Here is an 18,306-nt window from a genome sequence, read left to right on the forward strand (position 1 = left end):
AGGATCAAGTTCCTAGGAAAAAAGAATGTATTTCATTAACCCTGTGGTCACTGAGTCAGTTGTGTGGTTAACTAAAAATACGGGGGGAAATGGCTTCCCATCATCACCACCTTCCCAAGGCGTTGATACTTGGTAGGCTGCCCAAGACCACGTGGAGATTTGGAGTTCGTTTCTGTGCCTAACAAGAGCAAGATCAAATCCAAAGGCTAGGTAAGTAAATATTCGTCCAGGGCCGAAAAGCCTGTTTATGTGTTGGCGCCTCCTTTCCCCGGCCCCCTTGGTCAGGGTGACATTTTCTATAGATATAGCCACATGGCAGGAAGAATGCTTTTGCCACAGGGAAACTCTCCCGGTCAAAGACCTCGGCAAAGGACAGCCAGAGCCACGAAGAAGCCACTGTGCTGACAACTAAAAAATCCCGGGGGCGCCAACCTCGAGAAGGAGGGGAAATAAATGTATACGGACGCCAGGGCCAGAGGATCCAAGCTCCCTGGGCGTGGTTACCTCCGGAAATCGTTCCTATCGGTGGCAAAGCGGTAGACGCCCCGAAGCCAATCTCCCACGTTGTCCGGAATTTCAGGAGCTTGGTTTGCCGAGCCGACAGCGCCCACCGGGACCCCGCTAGAAGCCATGGCACCACCGTCGGGCTCCGTACTGGCTTCGCAGGACACACCTCCTCGGCGCTGGCGGATCACGCAACTTCCGTTCTGGCACTTCCGCCGGCTGCTGGCCGGCAGAGGGTGCTATGGCTCCAGCTTGGTTCCAAGCCTGGGAGGGATGGACGACCCCCGGCTGCGCGTCCGCGATCTCTGCAAGGGGCGGAGCGCGGCCCAACTCTACCGTCCCCTGCTCCAGGTTCCACCCCCGGTTCCCTCCAGACCTCCGGCTCCCCAGACGGTCACTGTCATACGTGCTGAGTGACCACTTCATTGGCTCAGGAGGAGGATACTGCGGACCGGGCTGTCCCAGTTTGTGGGCGTGGGGGTAGGAGCTAGCTCAGCAGGGGAAGCGCAGCTTTGGGGAATGGGGTTCCCCAAGAAGGTTTCCATTAAAAAATCATAGAACGCGCGGTGCTGAGGGGGGCGCACTCCAAGTTTGTCATCTCGCCGCCTCTTCCAGGCGTATCCCTGATTGCGTTCAGGCTAGAATTTACATAGGGAAGGAGAACCCCCTTTCTCCGCCTTACAGATCTTTAGGCTGCGCCACTAGCAAATGCTGCAATGCTTCCTGGAGGTGTCGCTGTCTCCTGCTTGGAGGCTTCTGGGGGTCTTCCAGGGCCGGGGAAGGCGCTGGCTTAAGAAAAAGCCTTCGGGTTCTGAGTCAGAGGAAGAGGAGCAGGTCAAGCAGGGGGCGTCCTCCTTGGGACTTTGGGGCGCCTCCAGGCGGTCTTGCTCCCGCCCTTTGGGTGCCTCCGCCAGGTCCTCAGCTCGGCACTCCTGCTCAGGACTAGACCCAAGCAGCCCCCTCTTGAGTTTTCAGGCTAGAGCCGACGGTAGAGGCGGAGAGAAGGGCTGCTACGGGGACTGTCACTGTCTTCAAGGAGGCACGGTTTTTTCCTTCGATTCGGTCGGGTTCCGCCTCCGCTGTTCCGGGCCGGATCGGAAACACCCATCTCAGAGCTCCGAGTTTCCTCCTCTCAGAACCCGGCGCGGCGAACCGCTGAAGCTGGCCTCGGTTGGGCCCAGCCTCCCGCCCCGCCCCAGGCCGTGCGCGCTGCCGTCCCGAGTGCTCCAGGGTCCCCCGCCTCCGCCCACCAGAGGGCGGCCGCGTCCCTCTCCCTGGAGCTAGTCGGACGCCGCAGCCCCGATCGTGGCGCGGGGTTGGTTCTGGAGGCCCTTGGAGCGCTCCGGCCAGGGACGCGTGGTGAGAGCTGCGGGCACCGAGGCTCGGGTCTGGGGGGTGCGGTGGGGAGATGGGGACTCTGCTAGAGAGACGGAACGGTGTGGGACTGGGGCGAGAGTCCCAGCCTGGGAGAACCCCCCCCTCAGCCCAGCCCAAGCCACCGCCCCCTCCTGTTTTGATGTGCGCCTTCTCCTCCCTTACCAAGGGATGTCCGCCCTTCCAGTGCCCCGGCTGGGCTTGAGACTGTATCCGAGTAGCGGCTCTCGAAGCAGCCGAAGCAGCAGGGGCTGCCCCCCGGCAATGCATAACGTCCCCCGCCCAAGGGCCCGGCGCAGTCCTGGCAGCAGAAGTGGTTCTCGTGCCAGCGCCGTCCCTCCGCCTCGGTGCATTGCCGGGAGAAGATAAGCTGAGAGAGGGAGAGGGGAATGGTTCATTCATTCATTCACTCACTCATTCATTCACCCAATAACCACGCCTTATACCCAGTTAACCCTAAAGCACGTCTACAAACTTTCCCATTTGTTCTACTCAGCCATTGTCGGACGCCGGGAGGGCTGGTTGGCTTAGCCGGGATGCCCCAGCTAGCAGGTGGCACAGCCGGAACTGCGACCAGGGCCGCCTGGACCCTCAACCCAGGGCTCTGCGCTGCCTCTTATGCTAATATTAAAGGAGTTTCTAGCATGAACCGCACAGCACTGGGCCCCCAGCATAATGAAATGAAGATCTGTCCAAGAGTCCCTGCTCTAGAGAAACTCTTTGAGTTTAAGAAAATTTGAGGGACTTTGTTTGCCATGGAGGAGGGCACATACAAAGGCAGCGGGTCCCACGTGCCCAGAACGCAAGTCAGATCACAGGTAACAGGGTGGTTCCGGGCTGGTGCCTAGATCTCCCTATTCCACTTCGCGATCCTGGGAGAGGCTGCGGCCCAGGAGGATGTCCCCTGACATCCTGCCATGATGGACTCTAGGCAGACCTCCCAGACCCTCCCCTCAGGGCTGTACCTGATCACAAGCTGGGCAGCGTGGCCGTAACAACTCAGCGTGATGACAGCCACAGTAGTGATGCCCATCGTGGTAGAAGTAGATGAGGTTTATCAGGGCCTGTCCACAGGCCTGGCAGGCAAAGCAAGGCTGGTGCCAGCAGCGCTGCTCCCTGGCCCGGGCTGCAAACACTGCATACTCCCCTGGTTTCAGCTGCTCCCTGCACTGCCAGGAAGGGTGCTGGGCTGGTTAGAGTAGGCACTACCCACCTAGCTTCCCTCCTGGATCTTCCATCCCAATCCCAACCTAACTGTTCTCCCCTACCCTGGTAAACCCACCCCCACTGCAGCCTCCACCAAGAACTCCCGAACTTAGTTTCTCCTTTTCCTAACATCTGTCAGACCGCCAATCCCTAAATTGTTTTTCCACCAGAGTCCCAGAAGCTAACCCCTTCTGCAGAAGTGAGAGGGCAAAGAGTGGAGAAAAAGGAATGTTCGGGGGAGGGAGGGATGCCATACCTTCTCACAGGTGTGTCCTTCAGGCTTGGGAGGTACCAAGTGGGCCACCCCCTGTCCCAGGGCCTCCTGCTTCTGCTGGGCACAGAAGAGCCGCAGCTCGGCCAGCTCCTCCTCCCCAAGGGCCAGGCAGTAGCACTCCTGCAGAAACAGGCCTGCACTATAACTAGGAGAGCCCCAGCAGGCAAGACTGAGGTTTGATTGGAGAAAGAAGTCTAAGCTGCTGGGTCAGAAAAAGATTGTAGAAACTCAGGGAGGTGCAGGAGATAGCATAGAAGGGCCCTGAGAAGGAGGGGAAAAAAGGGAAAGGAGCCTGAGAAAGTCCGCCTCAGTCTCACCTGCACCCTAGGAGTGGTCATCACTCAGGTCCTGACAGGCCCACAGCACCTAACCCTGTCACCATATATTTAGGTCCTTGCTCCCAATGAGCTAGAGCTCCGTATCACTTCCCATTTTGTGTTTTCTATAATTATTTCGTATACTCCATTGCCTCCCCAACTGAGTTGTAAGCCTTTAGGGTGGGCACATGTAGGGCCTCAATAAATACTTAATAACCATACTCTACATTTATACATTCCATTATTGGTTTCAAAAGTTGTTCATGTCCATTTTCTCATTTGCTCTTGAACTAAGCATTGTGGTGGGCAGAGAAGATGTTATTTGTACCCATTATGTAGATTAGAAAACTCAGGCTGGGGGGAATGACTTTTCCCAACTAGTGGCATAGCAAGGCCTTAAATCCATGTCCCCTGACCTCTAGGCCCAGGTTCTTTCCATACTAAGTAACCAGAGGAGCGAGAGGCAAGAGAGGACAATGGGAAAGGGAGACCCACATCACTGTCCTGTGGAGGGAGCTGCTGCAGGAGAGTTCGAAGCCCAGGCCAGTTGGGGGCTTGATTGGTGTCCAGGTGAGGGAGGCCCAAGCCGAGAACTGCAGGACCCTGAGGAAACATGAAGAAGGGGAGGAGTGGAGCTAGGTTTTTCCTTCCTTTCCCCTTCTTTCTCTCCTCCTCATTGCCACCTCTCCTCCAATCCAGAGCAACTTCTAAGCATCCCCCCTTATCTGGAGGATCCTCACTGAGCACAAGGACAGCTGATCCACTCCTTCATCAGTGGTCTGCCTTGAGGGAGGTCGGGGAGGCCCCATATCCCAAAGTAGCTTCCTTTCTTATGCTTGAAACCACCCCCCTTAACTCTTTGGGGCCAAAGCCCCTAGGGGCTGCTTTGACAACACAGACCCCTAGGAGAGGTAATGTATGTTCATGTGAATGAGTTCAAAATCAAACCCCCATGTCCTGATGGGGTTGTAGAGACAGAAATTCCTGAAAAGAGAAAAGGGCCACAAGAGGTTAGTCATAAAGGCAACCTCCCAGTTGGCAGAAAGGGAGGGAGGTCTAAAGGACAGAGGCACATTGGTCTCACAGGAAGGACAGGACTCTTATTACCTGAGCAGAGGAATCCTCTGGGTCCTCCCCTGGCAGATGGCCTGAATCACTGTCTGAGTTGGCTGGTGGACCTGGCTCCACAAGGGTGGGATTGTCCTCTCGGTGGGGCCAGCCAGACTTCAGCACTGACATTGGTGGCAAAGTCTACTCAAAAACAGTAAGAACACTTCCATTTATTGGGCCCTTACAATGTGCTAGGCAGTGCTAAGTGCTTTACAGGCATTATCTCTCTCAGTCCTCCCAACACCCAGGTGACATAGGTGGTATTGTCCCCATTTTACAGATGGCCAAACTGAAAATTAGTGAGCATGAATGGTATTCCCATGGTCCAACAGCTAGTAAGTGGCAGAGCCAGGTCTTGAGGCCAGGCTTTTCAGTTCCAGAGTTTCTGAAGTTCCAATTCTGGGGTCTCCCAAGATTGGGATGAGGAAAGAAGAGGCCTACAATGGAAGGAGAGGGCATTCTGCCTCTCCAGTGAGCCTCAAGGCACGCTGGCCCTTTCCTCCTCCCCTCACCAGCCTTAGCTCCTATCATTACGCACGGTGCACTCACTACCCTCTACGCAGGCCCCACATTTCCAGCTACATTGGCTTGGGCCTGGCTCGAGGACGACTACCCCAGAAAGCCTTTCTCAGCTTCTCTGGCCCATATCAGCTCTCCTTTCCCTGAGCTCCAGAAATAAGTCCAGTTGGCATCCCAAGATTTAGCACCTAATATTTCTCTCTTTGCTCCCTGCATCTCTCTCAGCAACTCATCTAGTCTATAAGCTGCCCAAGGACAGAGGAAAATCTTGGGCTCTATCTTCTATCTATAACAACAATTTCATCGGATAATCTAAGCGCACCTCTTCAGCTTTCATCTCTGCAGGTCCTGATAGAACCCCAGTATCTTGGGGGTGGGCAGTGACTACTGAAATAGAGAAGAGATGGGCCCTGCCCTCGAGGAGTTCAGAGTCTAGTAGGTAAGACAGGGATGAAACCTGGTAGAATGGGGCCAGAACTCTGGGCAAATATACACACACCCTGGGGGAAAAAATAACAAGAGCAAATTCTTCTATAATGTTTACTCTGTGCTCAGGACTAATCTAGAATTTTACATAATACTGTCCATGTTCACAATAATCCTATTAGGAAGTTTCTATTATCCCACTTCACAGTTGAAACAAACTGAGTAATACTTGCCCAAGACCACACTAGAAGGCTAAGGGAAGCCTTAGAAAGAGGTGGCCTTTGAGATCTAGGATGGATTCTGACTGCATTTCGGCATAGGAGGGCCATCATCAAATCTCTGGCCGCTATAAGACCCAGCTTTAGGGTTGGGGCCATGGTTTGGACTATAACAGGTATATTGCTTCCCAGCCCTGAACGGTCCTCAGCACCCCTGCCTCAAATGTTCTGTGCCACCTCTCCCTACTTCCTGGCTCCACACCCACCTGCTTCCTTCCTGTTCTGTCCTTTAGGTCAGGTTGCCTGTGGAAGGTGGCCGGGATGGGCTGTTCACACTCAGGGCCATGAGTAGGCACTTCCCCTAACAGCCCTGGCCCCCAGGCACCGAGGAAGGAAGGGACATCTGGGGCCCCAGAACGGGACTTGCACTCTCTTCAAGTTAGCTCTAGTTTGCATGTAACTGTTCCATACTGAAACAACGCTGAGCCCTCTACCCCTCACTCTTTCATTACCTCCAGGGCGGCCTAACTTGACTCCACCTCGCACTGGAACCCACCTTACTAACATTCTGATTCCTTCCATAATTCCCCTCCTCCTCCCACTCAGATAAAGGACAAGACTGAGTCCCCTCTCCTGTCTCCACGCAGGTGCAACCGAGCTCAGGAGCTAGACATCCCCAACTCACCCCTGTCCTGGAGGGCCCAGCCCAATAGGCCCTAGGGACTAGGGAGGTGGAGGGATGGGAAGGTTTCCCAGGACAGTAGGAGGCAGAAAGGAGAGAGGTTTCCGGTCCTGCCAAGTGCCCTCTCAAAGTTTTTCTGTTTTTCAGATCCTCAAAATTTTTCTAGGGCTTCTCGGGGCCCACCTCCAGGGCGGGGACGCGGTGTGGTTTGAGTCCCTGGGGTTCCCTGTCTGGCTGCTGGGACTTTAGAGGAGGGGCCGGGGACTCCGCTGGGGTCTCACCCTTGCTGCGCGCCAGTGTCCGAGCTGGTCTGAACAGACCCCACTATCGGGCCCCTCACCCAGTCCCCACCCTGAGGCCCTAGGGCCCGCCTCTGCCCGCCCTGATGGCACGGCTCTTCCTCTTCCACGCCCCCAGCGGCCCCCGCCCTCCCCTCCCCGGCTGGTGGCGAGGGACGGCTCGAGGAGGGGCCTAGAGCTGCAGACTGAAGGAAAGCATTTGTGGGACCTCAGGGTGGAAAGTGTGCAGCCTCCTCTGCCCCCCGCCGTGCGTGGGCTTTGCGCCGGGACTGCGTCCCCGGGGGCATCTAGCAGACACCCTGGAGCCGCATTTACACCGGGTCCTCAGCCACTCGCGGAATGAAAATGCCTGTCCGCGGTCTCCCCAGAACCTCCCTCTGGCCTCCTCGCCCCGCCCTCTCCGTGATTTCCTGCGTCCACCCCCTTGTTCCTGGTGGTCCCTTCCGTCCCCTTCCCCTCAGCCCTTTTCCTGGGTCCCTCGTCCTGCCCTTCTCCCTTCTGTCCCTTCAGATCCTCTCCCCTCTCTTTCGTATTTCTCACTGCCTACTGTCCCCTTCCTGCTCCCGAGAGTACGCTCCAACTCTGGTCCCCTAGCCCAGTTTCTGCGCCCCGCCCCCTCCTAAGCTCCGCCCCGCTCCCGGCGGGCTTCCTCCGGCGCTGGCAGAGAGCGCCCTCTGGTGTCTGCGCATGCTCCCTGCTCCCGACTGCAAAGTCCTCCAAAGGGACCTTCTAGGCCGCGCGCCGGTCGCCCCCACTCGGTCCGCCCGCCCGCAGCGTCTCGTTGGTGCTGTCGGTGACCTCCGACCCTGCGGCCGCGGGGCGGGGCGGGGAGGCCTTAGCTCCGGGCGGGCGGCGGCTGCTGCAGCGGGACCCGGGAGCGGGACCCGGCGCCGCCCGGGCCGCGGGGCGATGTGAGTCGGGGCTCGGCGGGGCGGGGACGAAGCAGCTCCACCGAGGCCATGTCGCGCCGCGCCGCAGTCTCTGCTCCTTCCTTGGAAGCCCCGGGTGGGCGGGCGGTGGAGCCCTGGGGCTGGGGGCGGGGACCCAGGGACGACGCGCGGTCCCGACCTCGCCATTCCTTGTGGGTGTCTAGAAATTCCCCCTGACAACCCTGCAACCTAAATATGCCTCTCACTCCCCAAACCCCACCCCATCCCCTCGTGCACACCTTCGCATCTCCTGGAGCCTTCGGGACCCTCTCACCCACTGGGAATCCCCTGTTATCCCCACAAACCCACCATTCTTTCCTAGATGCCCCCAGATGATTCCACCACCTTGACATTCCTCTGATCCTTCATATTCCCCCATTTTCTTTGCACCATGCCCAAATCCAAAATTCTTGCCCACGTTCCCCCAAGCCTTCTTGTACGTTTTCAGTCCCCATAACCCCCTCTAAATCCTGACCCCAACCCATATCTATCCCAGACTAGATCCTCCTCCCCATTACGTCCAATGTAATCCTTTCTCAATCGGCTGCCTGATGATATCTCCTGATATGGAAATAGAAAAAGGAAAAGTGCAACCCTTCCGTCATCTTGCACCCTAAAGTTCTTGGATTCACCCTGTTGATGGCTCAAGCCTGGTATTTTCCCAGCCACCTGTCTTTAGTCTGTGTACACCTCCCTGAGCCTGCTTTCTCCTCCCAGAGAATAAGCTAGGTCAAGATGATGAGGGTCCTTGTACCTGGAAATTGCCCACGGATGCAGGACACAAGGGACCCTGGGAAGTATTATTTTTCTAGAGTAGAAAGATGGGATTTCAAGGTTCCCCAGAGTCCTGGCTTGTTGACTTGACTACCTGGGGCTCAGGTGCCCTGAAATTTTGGCTTGTTACCATTTATGTTAAAATCAGGTCTTTCAGAGTTTTGGAGACAGAAAGTCTATCAAGCCTCTAAATGTGAGATTGAAGGAGCTTGTCCTGGAACAGGAAAATGTCCATTTTAGTGATTTTTGTCTTATATACTCATACACGACTCTAAGTTATTTAAGCTAGAAGTGCCACAATTTACAGATGTTTACCCTGAAAACTAAGGCCTTGGGGTGGGAGTTGGGACTGTTGTGGGGGGGGAGTGCGATTTGACAGAGTCCCTAAGACATTTAGTAGCAACAAAAGTGACTAGAGGGCCGGCCCGGTGGCGCACTGCTATAGTGCGCTGCTTGGGAAGTGCGGCGGCGCTCCCGCCGAGGGTTCGGATCCCACATACAGACCGGTTCCCGCTCACTGGCTGAGCGAGGCGCGGGAGCAACGCCGAGGGTTGCGATCCGTTGCCGGTCCCGGTCCGGTACGGGGGCGACACTTAGGGTTGCGATCCGTTGCCGGACATGGAAAAAGACCAAAAAAAAAAAAAAAGTGACTAGAATATTGGTGTCCTGAATCTTAAGCCAGTGTTCTTTCCAGTACATCATAGTGTGCTTTTGAGAAACATCTTTGTAGAGTTAAGGTTCTCTGCAAAGGTAGATGGTGTTTTGTTGTTGGTTGTAACAGGATTCAGAAGGGGATCTAAAGGTCTTGGGCTGTCTTAGACTTCATACTCACTGATTCTAGGAAAGTCTCTCCCTTTCAGGGCCAGTGGGACTTGGCATTTGTGGTCACTTAGCCCTTGATCTCGCTTTCTTCATTAGTGTTTCTGTCCCAGTAGGACCTGGAACAGATATCCAGGTGGGATGGACTGACAGCCGGTCAGTTTCATTAATAGTTGTGGGGGTGAGGATAGATGATTTCCATTAATCTGTGGTCTCTGTCTCCTATGCTAGGTGAGCCCCAGGTGTGTCCCAGAGGGATCAAGGTGACTTCTCTGCAAACTGTTTGCCATGACACCCCACCAAAGACGGGAGGAATAGAGTGGGAATCCTTCCCCATGCCCCTCCCATGGTCAGCTCCCCGATGGCCTGGGTGAGGTAAGAGTTGTGTGTACGGGTCAGTTTTCAGGAGCTTCCCAAGTTGGGAGGAGTGGAGGTACAGGTCACTGGATTGTTCAAGGCTTTACACATTCAGTAGGAGTTCTAGAAGGACATATAGCTAATCCTACAGACTCATTTCTTGTGGAAGTTGCAATCCCTTAAAACTTCTGGTTGGGGGCCGGCCCGGTGGCGCACTGGAGAGTGCGCCGCTTGGGAGCGCGGTGGCGCTCCTGCCGAGGGTTCGGATCCCATGTGGAGACCGGTTCCCGCTCACTGGCTGAGCGCGGTGCGGGCGCAACACCGAGGTTTGCGATCCCGTTACCGGTCAGTAAAAAAGACAAAAAGGAAAAAAAAAAAAAAAACTTCTGGTTGGGATTGGTTCATGTGTTTCTTGTTCCCTTAGATCACTCGAGCCTGGGTGGTGTCTTCTCCGTCCTTGGCACAGGCTGACTGTTGTGACATATAATAAAGTACGTGAATTCTGGAGGGAAACGCCAGATAGTAAGGCTTCTGCTCTCCCCTTTAGACAAAGGGGAACAAACCCAGCATATTTTTTTAAATGAAGAAATACACAATCAAGGTTATGAAAATTGTGCTCAGTTTTAATCTTTTGAATGTATCTTTATGAGCATTATGTAATGACTCCTTTGAAGAGAATATCAAAAAGATAAAATTGAGGTGGATGTAGGGATGGTGGTGAGGGAGGAAAAGAAAGAACTTGGATGAAGTGGAATGGGAGAGGTAAAAAAGGAGGAAAAAAGAGAAAAGTACAGGCCAAAGTGTCTGGGGCTGCCAAGTGACAGTTTCTTTGCTGAATCTGAATGAGGACCTCCGGCTGGCACCCAGCTCCTTCTGACGCAGATCATGTCTTCTGGGCCCCTACTTATATCCATGCTTTTCCTCCCTTCCTGTCATTACATGGGTCACAATCCTACATACTTCTCAAGGGCCAGATCAAATGTCACCCCTGAGAAGCTCTCTCCATCTCCCCATCAGCATTAATCCTTAACACATTCTAACTTGATTTAATGTTTATCCCAATGTGTGTTCTGGCCCTGGATTGAGAGTGTGAATTCCTTGAGGGAGGGTCTGTGTCACATGGTCTCTTGCACAGAGTAGGTGATCACGAGGTGGTTCTGCCTGAGTTCCCCAGAGCAAGGCTTTTTGGAGCTGACATTGGCAACATGCTTATCCCTTATGTTTTTCCCTAGGGTGGGCTGGCTGCTCTGACACCATGGGGGGCTGCTGCAGCTGCCTGAACAGAGACAGCATCCCAGACAACCACCCCACCAAGTTCAAGGTACCCAGAACCCCACCTCTCCCATGTTCCCAACATGATGACCTCTTGAGCTCATACAGCCAGGTTGCCTCAGCCTCTCTATAGAAACTGAAATGGCAGGCTGAGGTAGTGGGCTCATTAAGATTTCTTGAGCTCTGGGCCTCTGAGATGGCCTGAGGAGAAGAGGCCCAGACTACTGCTATTTCTGCAGCCCTTAATTCTACCAAGAATGAAGAAATGCCAGTAGCAAAACTGGTGCTTTTAGAACATTCACTCCTATCAGTATATCTTTGTAACATATCTTTTTGGGAGAAAACAATAAACGTTTGTATTTATGAGTTAATATATGTAAAGTATTTAAAATAGTGCTTAGCACATGGTAAGCTCTATACTAGTGTTTGCTGTTTGCTTTGGGAAGCTAAGGCCATGCCCAGTGGACCTGACCTGCCCCCACAACCCACCCCCACCTACCTTCTTGTTGGGGGCCTCATCTTCACACCCAGGCATGTTGAGGCATGTGTTTCTCGTGCCCACCAGAAGAGGGAGCCCTTGGGAAGCTTGTATAATTGGGGAGGTGGTGGAGGCAGTACGTATTTGTTCTGCCTTGGGCTTGACTTTCCCAGGATCTGAAGATTTTGAACTTACGATTGAACCCTTTCTCTATTAACATCTGGTCCTTGGATACTGAGCCTTGGGCCATCTGAGGTCGTTTAACATTGGTCATCTAACCATCTGACCTGTGAGGTCAACTACCTACCTCTTCCCTCACTGTCCAAATGACAAACCTGAGGCCCAGAGAGGAGAGATTTGCTCAGAGAACTGCTGTGGATCCATGGCATCCCCCAGCAATCATGTGACATTCAGCAGAGTCTGTGGTAGAGGTGGGTGAGACCCTCAGTCCCCTGGCTCTGTCCCTGCATCGGACTGCCTACCACCCCTCCCCTGTGCAAACTCTTGTTGGCCTCATTCATTGACCCTTCTGTCTTCTCCCCTCCAGGTGACAAATGTGGATGACGAGGGGGTGGAGCTGGGCTCTGGGGTGATGGAGCTGACGCAGAGCGAGCTGGTGCTGCACCTGCATCGGCGGGAGGCTGTCCGCTGGCCCTACCTCTGCTTGCGGCGCTATGGCTATGACTCCAATCTCTTCTCCTTTGAGAGTGGCCGACGATGTCAGACTGGCCAGGGTGAGTACCAGCCCCACCCTACCCTGGGATAGGGGCTTGTGCACCTGGGGCAGACACTGTGGCTGGAAAGTACAGCTCAGGGGACTGTGGGGAAGTTTGTTGTGGAATTTGGAAATAGGCCTTAATATCCAGCCCAGCACTCATACTTGAGAGGTGTTGCCTGGAGAGGGGAAGGGTCTTGGCCGAGGACACACAGCATGTTATTGCAGAACTAAGTGGATTCCCTGGCCAGTGCTTTCTTTTCAGTCATTGCAGCTCTGGCCCAGTCCCTTGGGATCTCAGAGGCACTGCCCTAGGCCCCAACACAGGGTTCTCCTAAAACTCTAGGTATTCCCAGTCTTTTCTAGCTGTTGAATTTCTTGCCAGAATAGTCCCTTTTTTCCCACCTATATCCTTTCCATCCCATTCCGGCAAATCACAGTTGTCCCATACCCCAGTCTAATTGTATTTTTCTTTGTTGTGGGTATATGTACATGCACACCCAAGTAGCCTCCCCCGAGTCCCAGGTCCCACTGTTACAGAGGGGAATGCAGAATTACAGGCTGTCCCAACTCCCTAAGGGCAGCTTTAGATTCCCTGAGTCACGGGTGCTCAGCCCTATCCTGTTGTCCCCAGGATGTTGAGTTGCTGTGTTGGAGTTTGAAGGGCTAGAGCACTGGCTGCATCGAGGAGCCATGGTGACTGCCTCGCTGTATTCACCTTTGGCTAGTCTGCCCATCTTTTCTTCTTTCTGCACCAGAGTTTAAGCTCTATGAGGTCAGGGACCTAGACACAGTAGGCATTCACTCTTTGTTTTTTTTTTTTTTTAAAGATGACCGGTAAGGGGATCTTAGCCCTTGACTTGGTGTTGTCAGCACCACGCTCTCCCAAGTGAGCGAACCGGCCATCCCTATATGGGATCCGAACCCGTGGCCTTGGTGTTATCAGCACCATACTCTGCCGAGTGAGCCACGGGCCGGTCCGGCATTCACTCTTTGGCCAGGCCTAGGCTAAATTCCCCAGTGAACAGGACAGACCCTCCTGTCTGCAGAGAGCTTAGAGGCTATTGGGTCTAGAGCTGAAGGTTGGTGTGCTGGGTGGAGCCTGTTTTTCTGGGGGCAGGGGTGGTAGGCGGAGGAAGATAGGGGCATGATGTGAAGTAGAAAGTCCATACATCCAATACCCTCCTTTTTTTTTTTTTTTTTTTAAAGATGACCGGTAAGTGGATCTTAACCCTTGACTCGATGTTGTCAGCACCACGCTCTCCCAAGTGAGCTAACTGGCCATCCCTATATAGAGATCCGAACCTGTGGCTTTGGTGTTATCAGCACCACACTCTCCCAAGTGAGCCACGGGCCGGCCCTTAATACCATCCTTTTCTACTTTGGTTTTCATTCTCTTCCCCATACCCCTGAACACGCACATCTTTATGAAATGATTTCACCTCAGGAATATAGCTGAGGTATTCAGTCTTAAGACGATGGTAATGGATAGTATGGGTGTGGGGGAGCAGGGTTCCTTGGGCCCAGCCCCAAACTGGAGCTACTGAGCTCTCTTAGATTAAAGAGTGCCTGAGAAGAATGCTCAGGATGAGGAAGGGCCCTCCTTCCCCTGTAGGGCTGGGACTGGAGTTCAGGGATATTCTCTGCACTTTGAGTGTCTGCTGAGCTCCGCTGGTTCTTCCCTATTGGGCCCAGGGTCAGAGCAGCCTCATTTCTTCCTCTTGTTCTCCAGGGATATTTGCATTCAAGTGCTCCCGGGCCGAGGAAATCTTCAACCTCCTTCAGGATCTGATGCAGTGCAACAGCATCAGTGTGATGGAAGAGCCAGCCATCATCACCCACAACAGCCACCCCACTGAGCTTGACCTCCCTCGGGCCCCGCAGCCGCCCAACGGTGAGGAGACCCCCATCCTCTGTACCCCAGTGCGTGTGCACACATGCACACGTGCACACGCAAGCACAGGCCCAGAAGGCACAAGTCAAGCAGGCAGGTGAGGGCATGGCTGGGGGGAATCAGCCTTCCAGGATAGTCTTCCGCCATCAGAACCACTCCTGAGGATGGATAAGTCCCCGGCTGGGCCAATCAGATGCCTCTAGCTGAGGTTTGGAGTCCTGGGCCTTATATCGACTGATGGTCAGGGAGCAGAGAGGAAGATGTTGGGTTTCCATAGAAACGGCAATCTGAAGCTTTTTTGTTTCCTTCCTTCTGTCTACTGGGTCATAGTCATATACCTCTCCTGGCTGCTGGTACAGGAGTCTCTGGCCATGACTGTCTTCTGAAGAGCTCACACAATTTCTGCTTGTTCAGTTACTGAGTCCAGACCGAGCACCTACTCAGTGTTCTGTACTCCCTGGGCTGGCCTGTGGGGGACAGAAGAAATAGAAACACAGTCTCTGTTTTTTTGGGGGGTTTTTTTTGTCCTTTTTGAGACCAGCCGCACCGCGCTCAGCCAGTGAGCACTGTGAGCGCACCTGTCTTCCCTATATAGGATCCGAACCCGTGGCGGGAGCGCTGCTGCGCTCCCAGTGCCGCACTCTCCCGAGTGCGCCACGGGCTCGGCCCAACACAGTCTCTGTTTTTGAGCAGCAGCTACCCTGGAGCTCACTGCCAGAGCTAGAATTAGGCAAAGGAATAGTCCAGTGACAACAAGGTGTGCCTTAGGTGTTTCAGGTAAGGCTGTCATGGAGAAAGTGGGAGGTGGGCTTCAAGCTGAGTTTTGAGGGAAAGGGCACGGTTTGAGGAGCAGAGAGAAGGATAATGGGGGACTTCCAGTTCAGTGTGGCTGACTACGGGGTGGCCCTGAGAGTGTCCCCTCCAATGGGAGGAGTCCCAGGATGCTCCCCACCACAAGTGGCTCCTACACACACACTCGATTGCAAGTGGTTGTCAGGGGTTTAAGTGCCCCTCACCTGGATTTGTCTTCCCATGCCTAGCTCTAGGCTACACTGTCTCCAGCTTCTCCAATGGCTTCCCTGGCTGCCCTGGAGAGGGCCTACAATTCTCAGCTCCCCGGCGGCCCTCGACAAGCAGCCTGCGACATTCTTCACTTGGGGAAGAGTCCACCCATGCCCTCATTGCCCCTGATGAGCAGGTGAGCATGCAGCCAGCCAGCCAGCCAGCCCCCGACCCCCTGGTCTGGGTGGGGATAGAGGATAGGAAATATGGCCACCTCCTACCAGTAAGGATGATGGGGAAGGGAAGAAAATTGATAGGGTCCCTTCCAGTCCCCAGAAAGGGAGGTTTGGAGGCTTCCCTAGAAGGTTTGGAGGACAAAGAAGAGGAAACTCCAGTTCTTTTTCCCTGTGCTTCTCTTCTCTCATCCTTTCCCTCTGTTCTCTCCTTCCTCCTTGTGCTTGGACCCTTCTGCTTCACCTGGACTCTACCTCCCCAACCTCCCAGTCCCACACCTATGTCAACACACCAGCCAGTGAGGATGACCACCACAGGAGCCGGCACTGCCTGCAGCCCCTGCCCGAGGGTCAGGTGCCCATACCCCAACAGGCCAGGGACCCCGACCAACGGGACCCGCAGGTGTTCTTGCAGCCAGGCCAGGTGAAGTTCGTGTTGGGCCCAACCCCCGCTCGGCGGCACATGATGAAGTGCCAGGGCCTCTGCCCCAGCCTGCACGACACCCCCCACCACAACAATAACAACGAGGGCCTTTCTGAGTGTCCAGCCCAACCCAAGTGCACCTACGAGAATGTCGGCAGGGGGCTGCGGCGAGGGGCTGGCTGGAGACTGAGCCCAGAGGAGCCGAGCTGGAATGGCCCTGCCCACCGCCGGGCCGCTCTGCTGCATTATGAGAACCTGCCCCCACTTCCGCCTGTGTGGGAGAGCCAAGCCCAGCAGCTGGCGGGGGAGGTCGGGGATGATGGGGACTCAAAGGATGGGCTCACACCCTCCTCCAATGGCTTCCCCGATGGTGAGGAGGACGAGACCCCACTGCAGAAGCCCACCAGCACCCGGGCCACTGTCCGCAACCACCCCAGCTTCCCTGTGCCACTCACCCGGCGCCGCGGCTCCCCAAGGGTCTTCAACTTTGATTTCCGCCGGCCAGGCCCTGAGCCCCCAAGGCAGCTCAATTACATCCAGGTGGAGCTAAAGGGTTGGGGTGGAGACCATGCCAAGGGGCCCCAGAACCCCTCGGTCTCCCAAGCCCCTGTGCCCACTACCCACCTTGCCCGCAGCTCAGACTCCTACGCTGTGATTGACCTCAAAAAGACCGTGGCCATGTCCAACCTGCAGAGGGCTCTGCCCCGAGATGATGGCACTGCCAGGAAAACCCGGCACAACAGCACCGACCTGCCTCTGTAGGGACATCCTGGTCCTCCCCACCCTCTGCCCCACCACAGTCCAGCCTCTGCCTCACACTCCTGTCCTCTGAACCCACCCACCCTATGGTTCAGGGTTGCTTTGCAGAAGGTATTGAGGTGGGACCAGATGCTTCCCTATGCTGGCTGGAGTCCCCAAAGATGTCAGCCACCGAGTTTCCTGGTCTCCAAGCTGTGGAGAAGAGAGTGACCAGGCGGGGAGGGAGCCACAACATAAACTGTGAAGGGTTCCAGTGACTGCATTTAGCGTCCTCCTGTTATGTCCATCTGTCTTGTCTGTCAGCTGTGTGTTTTGTTTTTTTTGTTGTTGTTGGAATTTTAAAACATTTTGTACCTGTTGATTTTATTTATCAGTTTATTTTTCTATTTATTGTTTTAAATGTAACTTAACATATTTATTATTAATATAATTATTTTTAAATTCTGGCTCAGTGGATGATATCTTCTTATGGAATCTTTTCTGGCTTGGTTCTGGGGTGGGCATAGGGCTTGCCTAATAGGCATAGGGCTTGCCTAATAGACATAGGGGCTTCACTTTGGGAAATTTGGGGCAGTCTTGTTTTTGGGTCTTTTTGGTGGCTGATCAGTGTGGGGATCCAAACCTGTGACCTTGGGGTTATAAGGCTGTGCTCTAAACAACTGAGCTAACCGGCCAGCACCCTGGGGGCGGTTGTTTTTGTGACAAGTCTATGATCATTTCTTTTTCCCCTCCAAGAAGCCCTGGCCCAGAACTTAGTTGCCAGGGATGGATGCTCTGCTGAAGTAAAGTGACAGGATGGCTGGAGTCCTAGATGCAGAAAGGGGACCTGTGAGGAGAACTGCCCTAATGAGAGAAAACACTGACCCCCGAAGGTTGGCAGTGGGCATGGGGAATGTAGCAGTGGGGGTGTTATGTGAGATTCACCTTCTCGGGACCCACTCGTTGATCCTCCACCCCAGAGGTGCTGGTCTCCTTTAACACCTTGGCCCAAAGGTGGACCTGGATCCTTCTTAGCTGCGCCTAGCACAGCTGAGTCAAGGCCAGAACCTTTAAACAGGACTTTACTAAAAGCCCAGAAATAACGAAAGGGAAAAACACTGTGTAATGTGTAACTAGATAACTTGTGGCTTGCAAAGCATGGCTTCCCCAGAGAACTGCCCCCCAGGAATGGACTGTTCAGGGTGCCTCTACCTACCACAAGGACTGGGCCCGGATGGCACGATGCTGGAGCACCTGCTGGGGACCCTTCTCTCCTTTGTGTCCTTTTGATCTCTGGACCAGAGGGATCACTTGCTGCAGGCTGGATTCATTCTGCTTTTGTCCACACTGCAGTAGGGAGATGATACCTTCCCTCTGCAGCTTACCCAGGCACCTCAATTCTGCACTTCCCCCTGCTCCTCCAGAGTCAGGAGTGGTGGTCTCACCAACAGGAGCATCAAGATGGACACACACATGGCCATGCCAGGACCAGGCCTGGGACCCCTTGATGGGCTGTTACTCGTGGGTCTGTGCAGGCTCCTCCTTACTAACGGACAGACACTGTCATGGGGTAGCCAGAGGCTGACCTAAGTCAAGAGACCTGGGTTCTGGTCCTGACTCAGCTCTGCTTAAATGGGCCTCGGTTTTTGCACCTGGAAGACATGGAGCTGGTGTGAGAAGTAGCCAGTAAGATGAGAACATGACACCATTTTGGAAGCAGACAGACTTGTGCAGGTGGCGTT

At 54.4% G+C, this 18,306-nt stretch overlaps 2 protein-coding genes across 6 annotated transcripts; one reads left to right on the top strand and one right to left on the bottom strand.

Moving 5' to 3' along the window:
• Nucleotides 1–632: 632 nt before the first annotated feature.
• Nucleotides 633–4,920, bottom strand: PRICKLE4 (prickle homolog 4 (Drosophila)). The gene is given in 7 exon segments (XM_008568922.1): nucleotides 633–1,466; nucleotides 1,468–1,583; nucleotides 2,044–2,248; nucleotides 2,844–3,047; nucleotides 3,341–3,478; nucleotides 4,171–4,278; nucleotides 4,783–4,920. Coding segments are annotated over 7 exon segments (1,164 nt in total). The 5' UTR covers nucleotides 4,915–4,920; the 3' UTR covers nucleotides 633–1,205.
• A 2,830-nt stretch (nucleotides 4,921–7,750) lies between these two features.
• FRS3 (fibroblast growth factor receptor substrate 3) lies at nucleotides 7,751–17,031 on the top strand. Of its 5 annotated transcripts, XM_008568924.1 has the most exons (8): nucleotides 7,782–7,840; nucleotides 9,683–9,826; nucleotides 10,233–10,299; nucleotides 11,041–11,129; nucleotides 12,106–12,292; nucleotides 14,006–14,167; nucleotides 15,208–15,365; nucleotides 15,674–16,946. In XM_008568924.1, the coding sequence occupies exons 4-8, from the start codon at nucleotides 11,064–11,066 to the stop codon at nucleotides 16,586–16,588; spliced, it is 1,488 nt and encodes a 495-aa protein (XP_008567146.1). In that variant the 5' UTR covers nucleotides 7,782–7,840; nucleotides 9,683–9,826; nucleotides 10,233–10,299; nucleotides 11,041–11,063; the 3' UTR covers nucleotides 16,589–16,946. The 5 variants fall into 5 exon arrangements, with proteins under 5 accessions (XP_008567145.1, XP_008567146.1, XP_008567149.1 ...); XM_008568923.1 differs by lacking the exon at nucleotides 10,233–10,299 and having other exon boundaries at nucleotides 7,751–7,840; nucleotides 15,674–17,031; XM_008568927.1 differs by lacking the exons at nucleotides 7,782–7,840; nucleotides 9,683–9,826; nucleotides 10,233–10,299 and adding an exon at nucleotides 11,798–11,989 and having other exon boundaries at nucleotides 11,067–11,129.
• Nucleotides 17,032–18,306: the final 1,275 nt, after the last annotated feature.

The sequence above is a fragment of the Galeopterus variegatus genome, unplaced genomic scaffold (assembly GCF_000696425.1).
Source record: "Galeopterus variegatus unplaced genomic scaffold, G_variegatus-3.0.2 Scaffold452, whole genome shotgun sequence".
Lineage (NCBI taxonomy): Eukaryota > Metazoa > Chordata > Mammalia > Dermoptera > Cynocephalidae > Galeopterus > Galeopterus variegatus.

Bases quoted from the DNA above. Each gene is read 5' to 3' on its own strand.
- FRS3 (XM_008568923.1), top strand. From the start codon at position 11,064: ATGGGGGGCTGCTGCAGCTGCCTGAACAGAGACAGCATCCCAGACAAC. The intron at 11,130-12,105 runs GTACCCAGAACC...TCTCCCCTCCAG, and splicing joins ACCACCCCACCAAGTTCAAG to GTGACAAATGTGGATGACGA. The intron at 14,168-15,207 runs GTGAGGAGACCC...TCCCATGCCTAG, and splicing joins GGCCCCGCAGCCGCCCAACG to CTCTAGGCTACACTGTCTCC.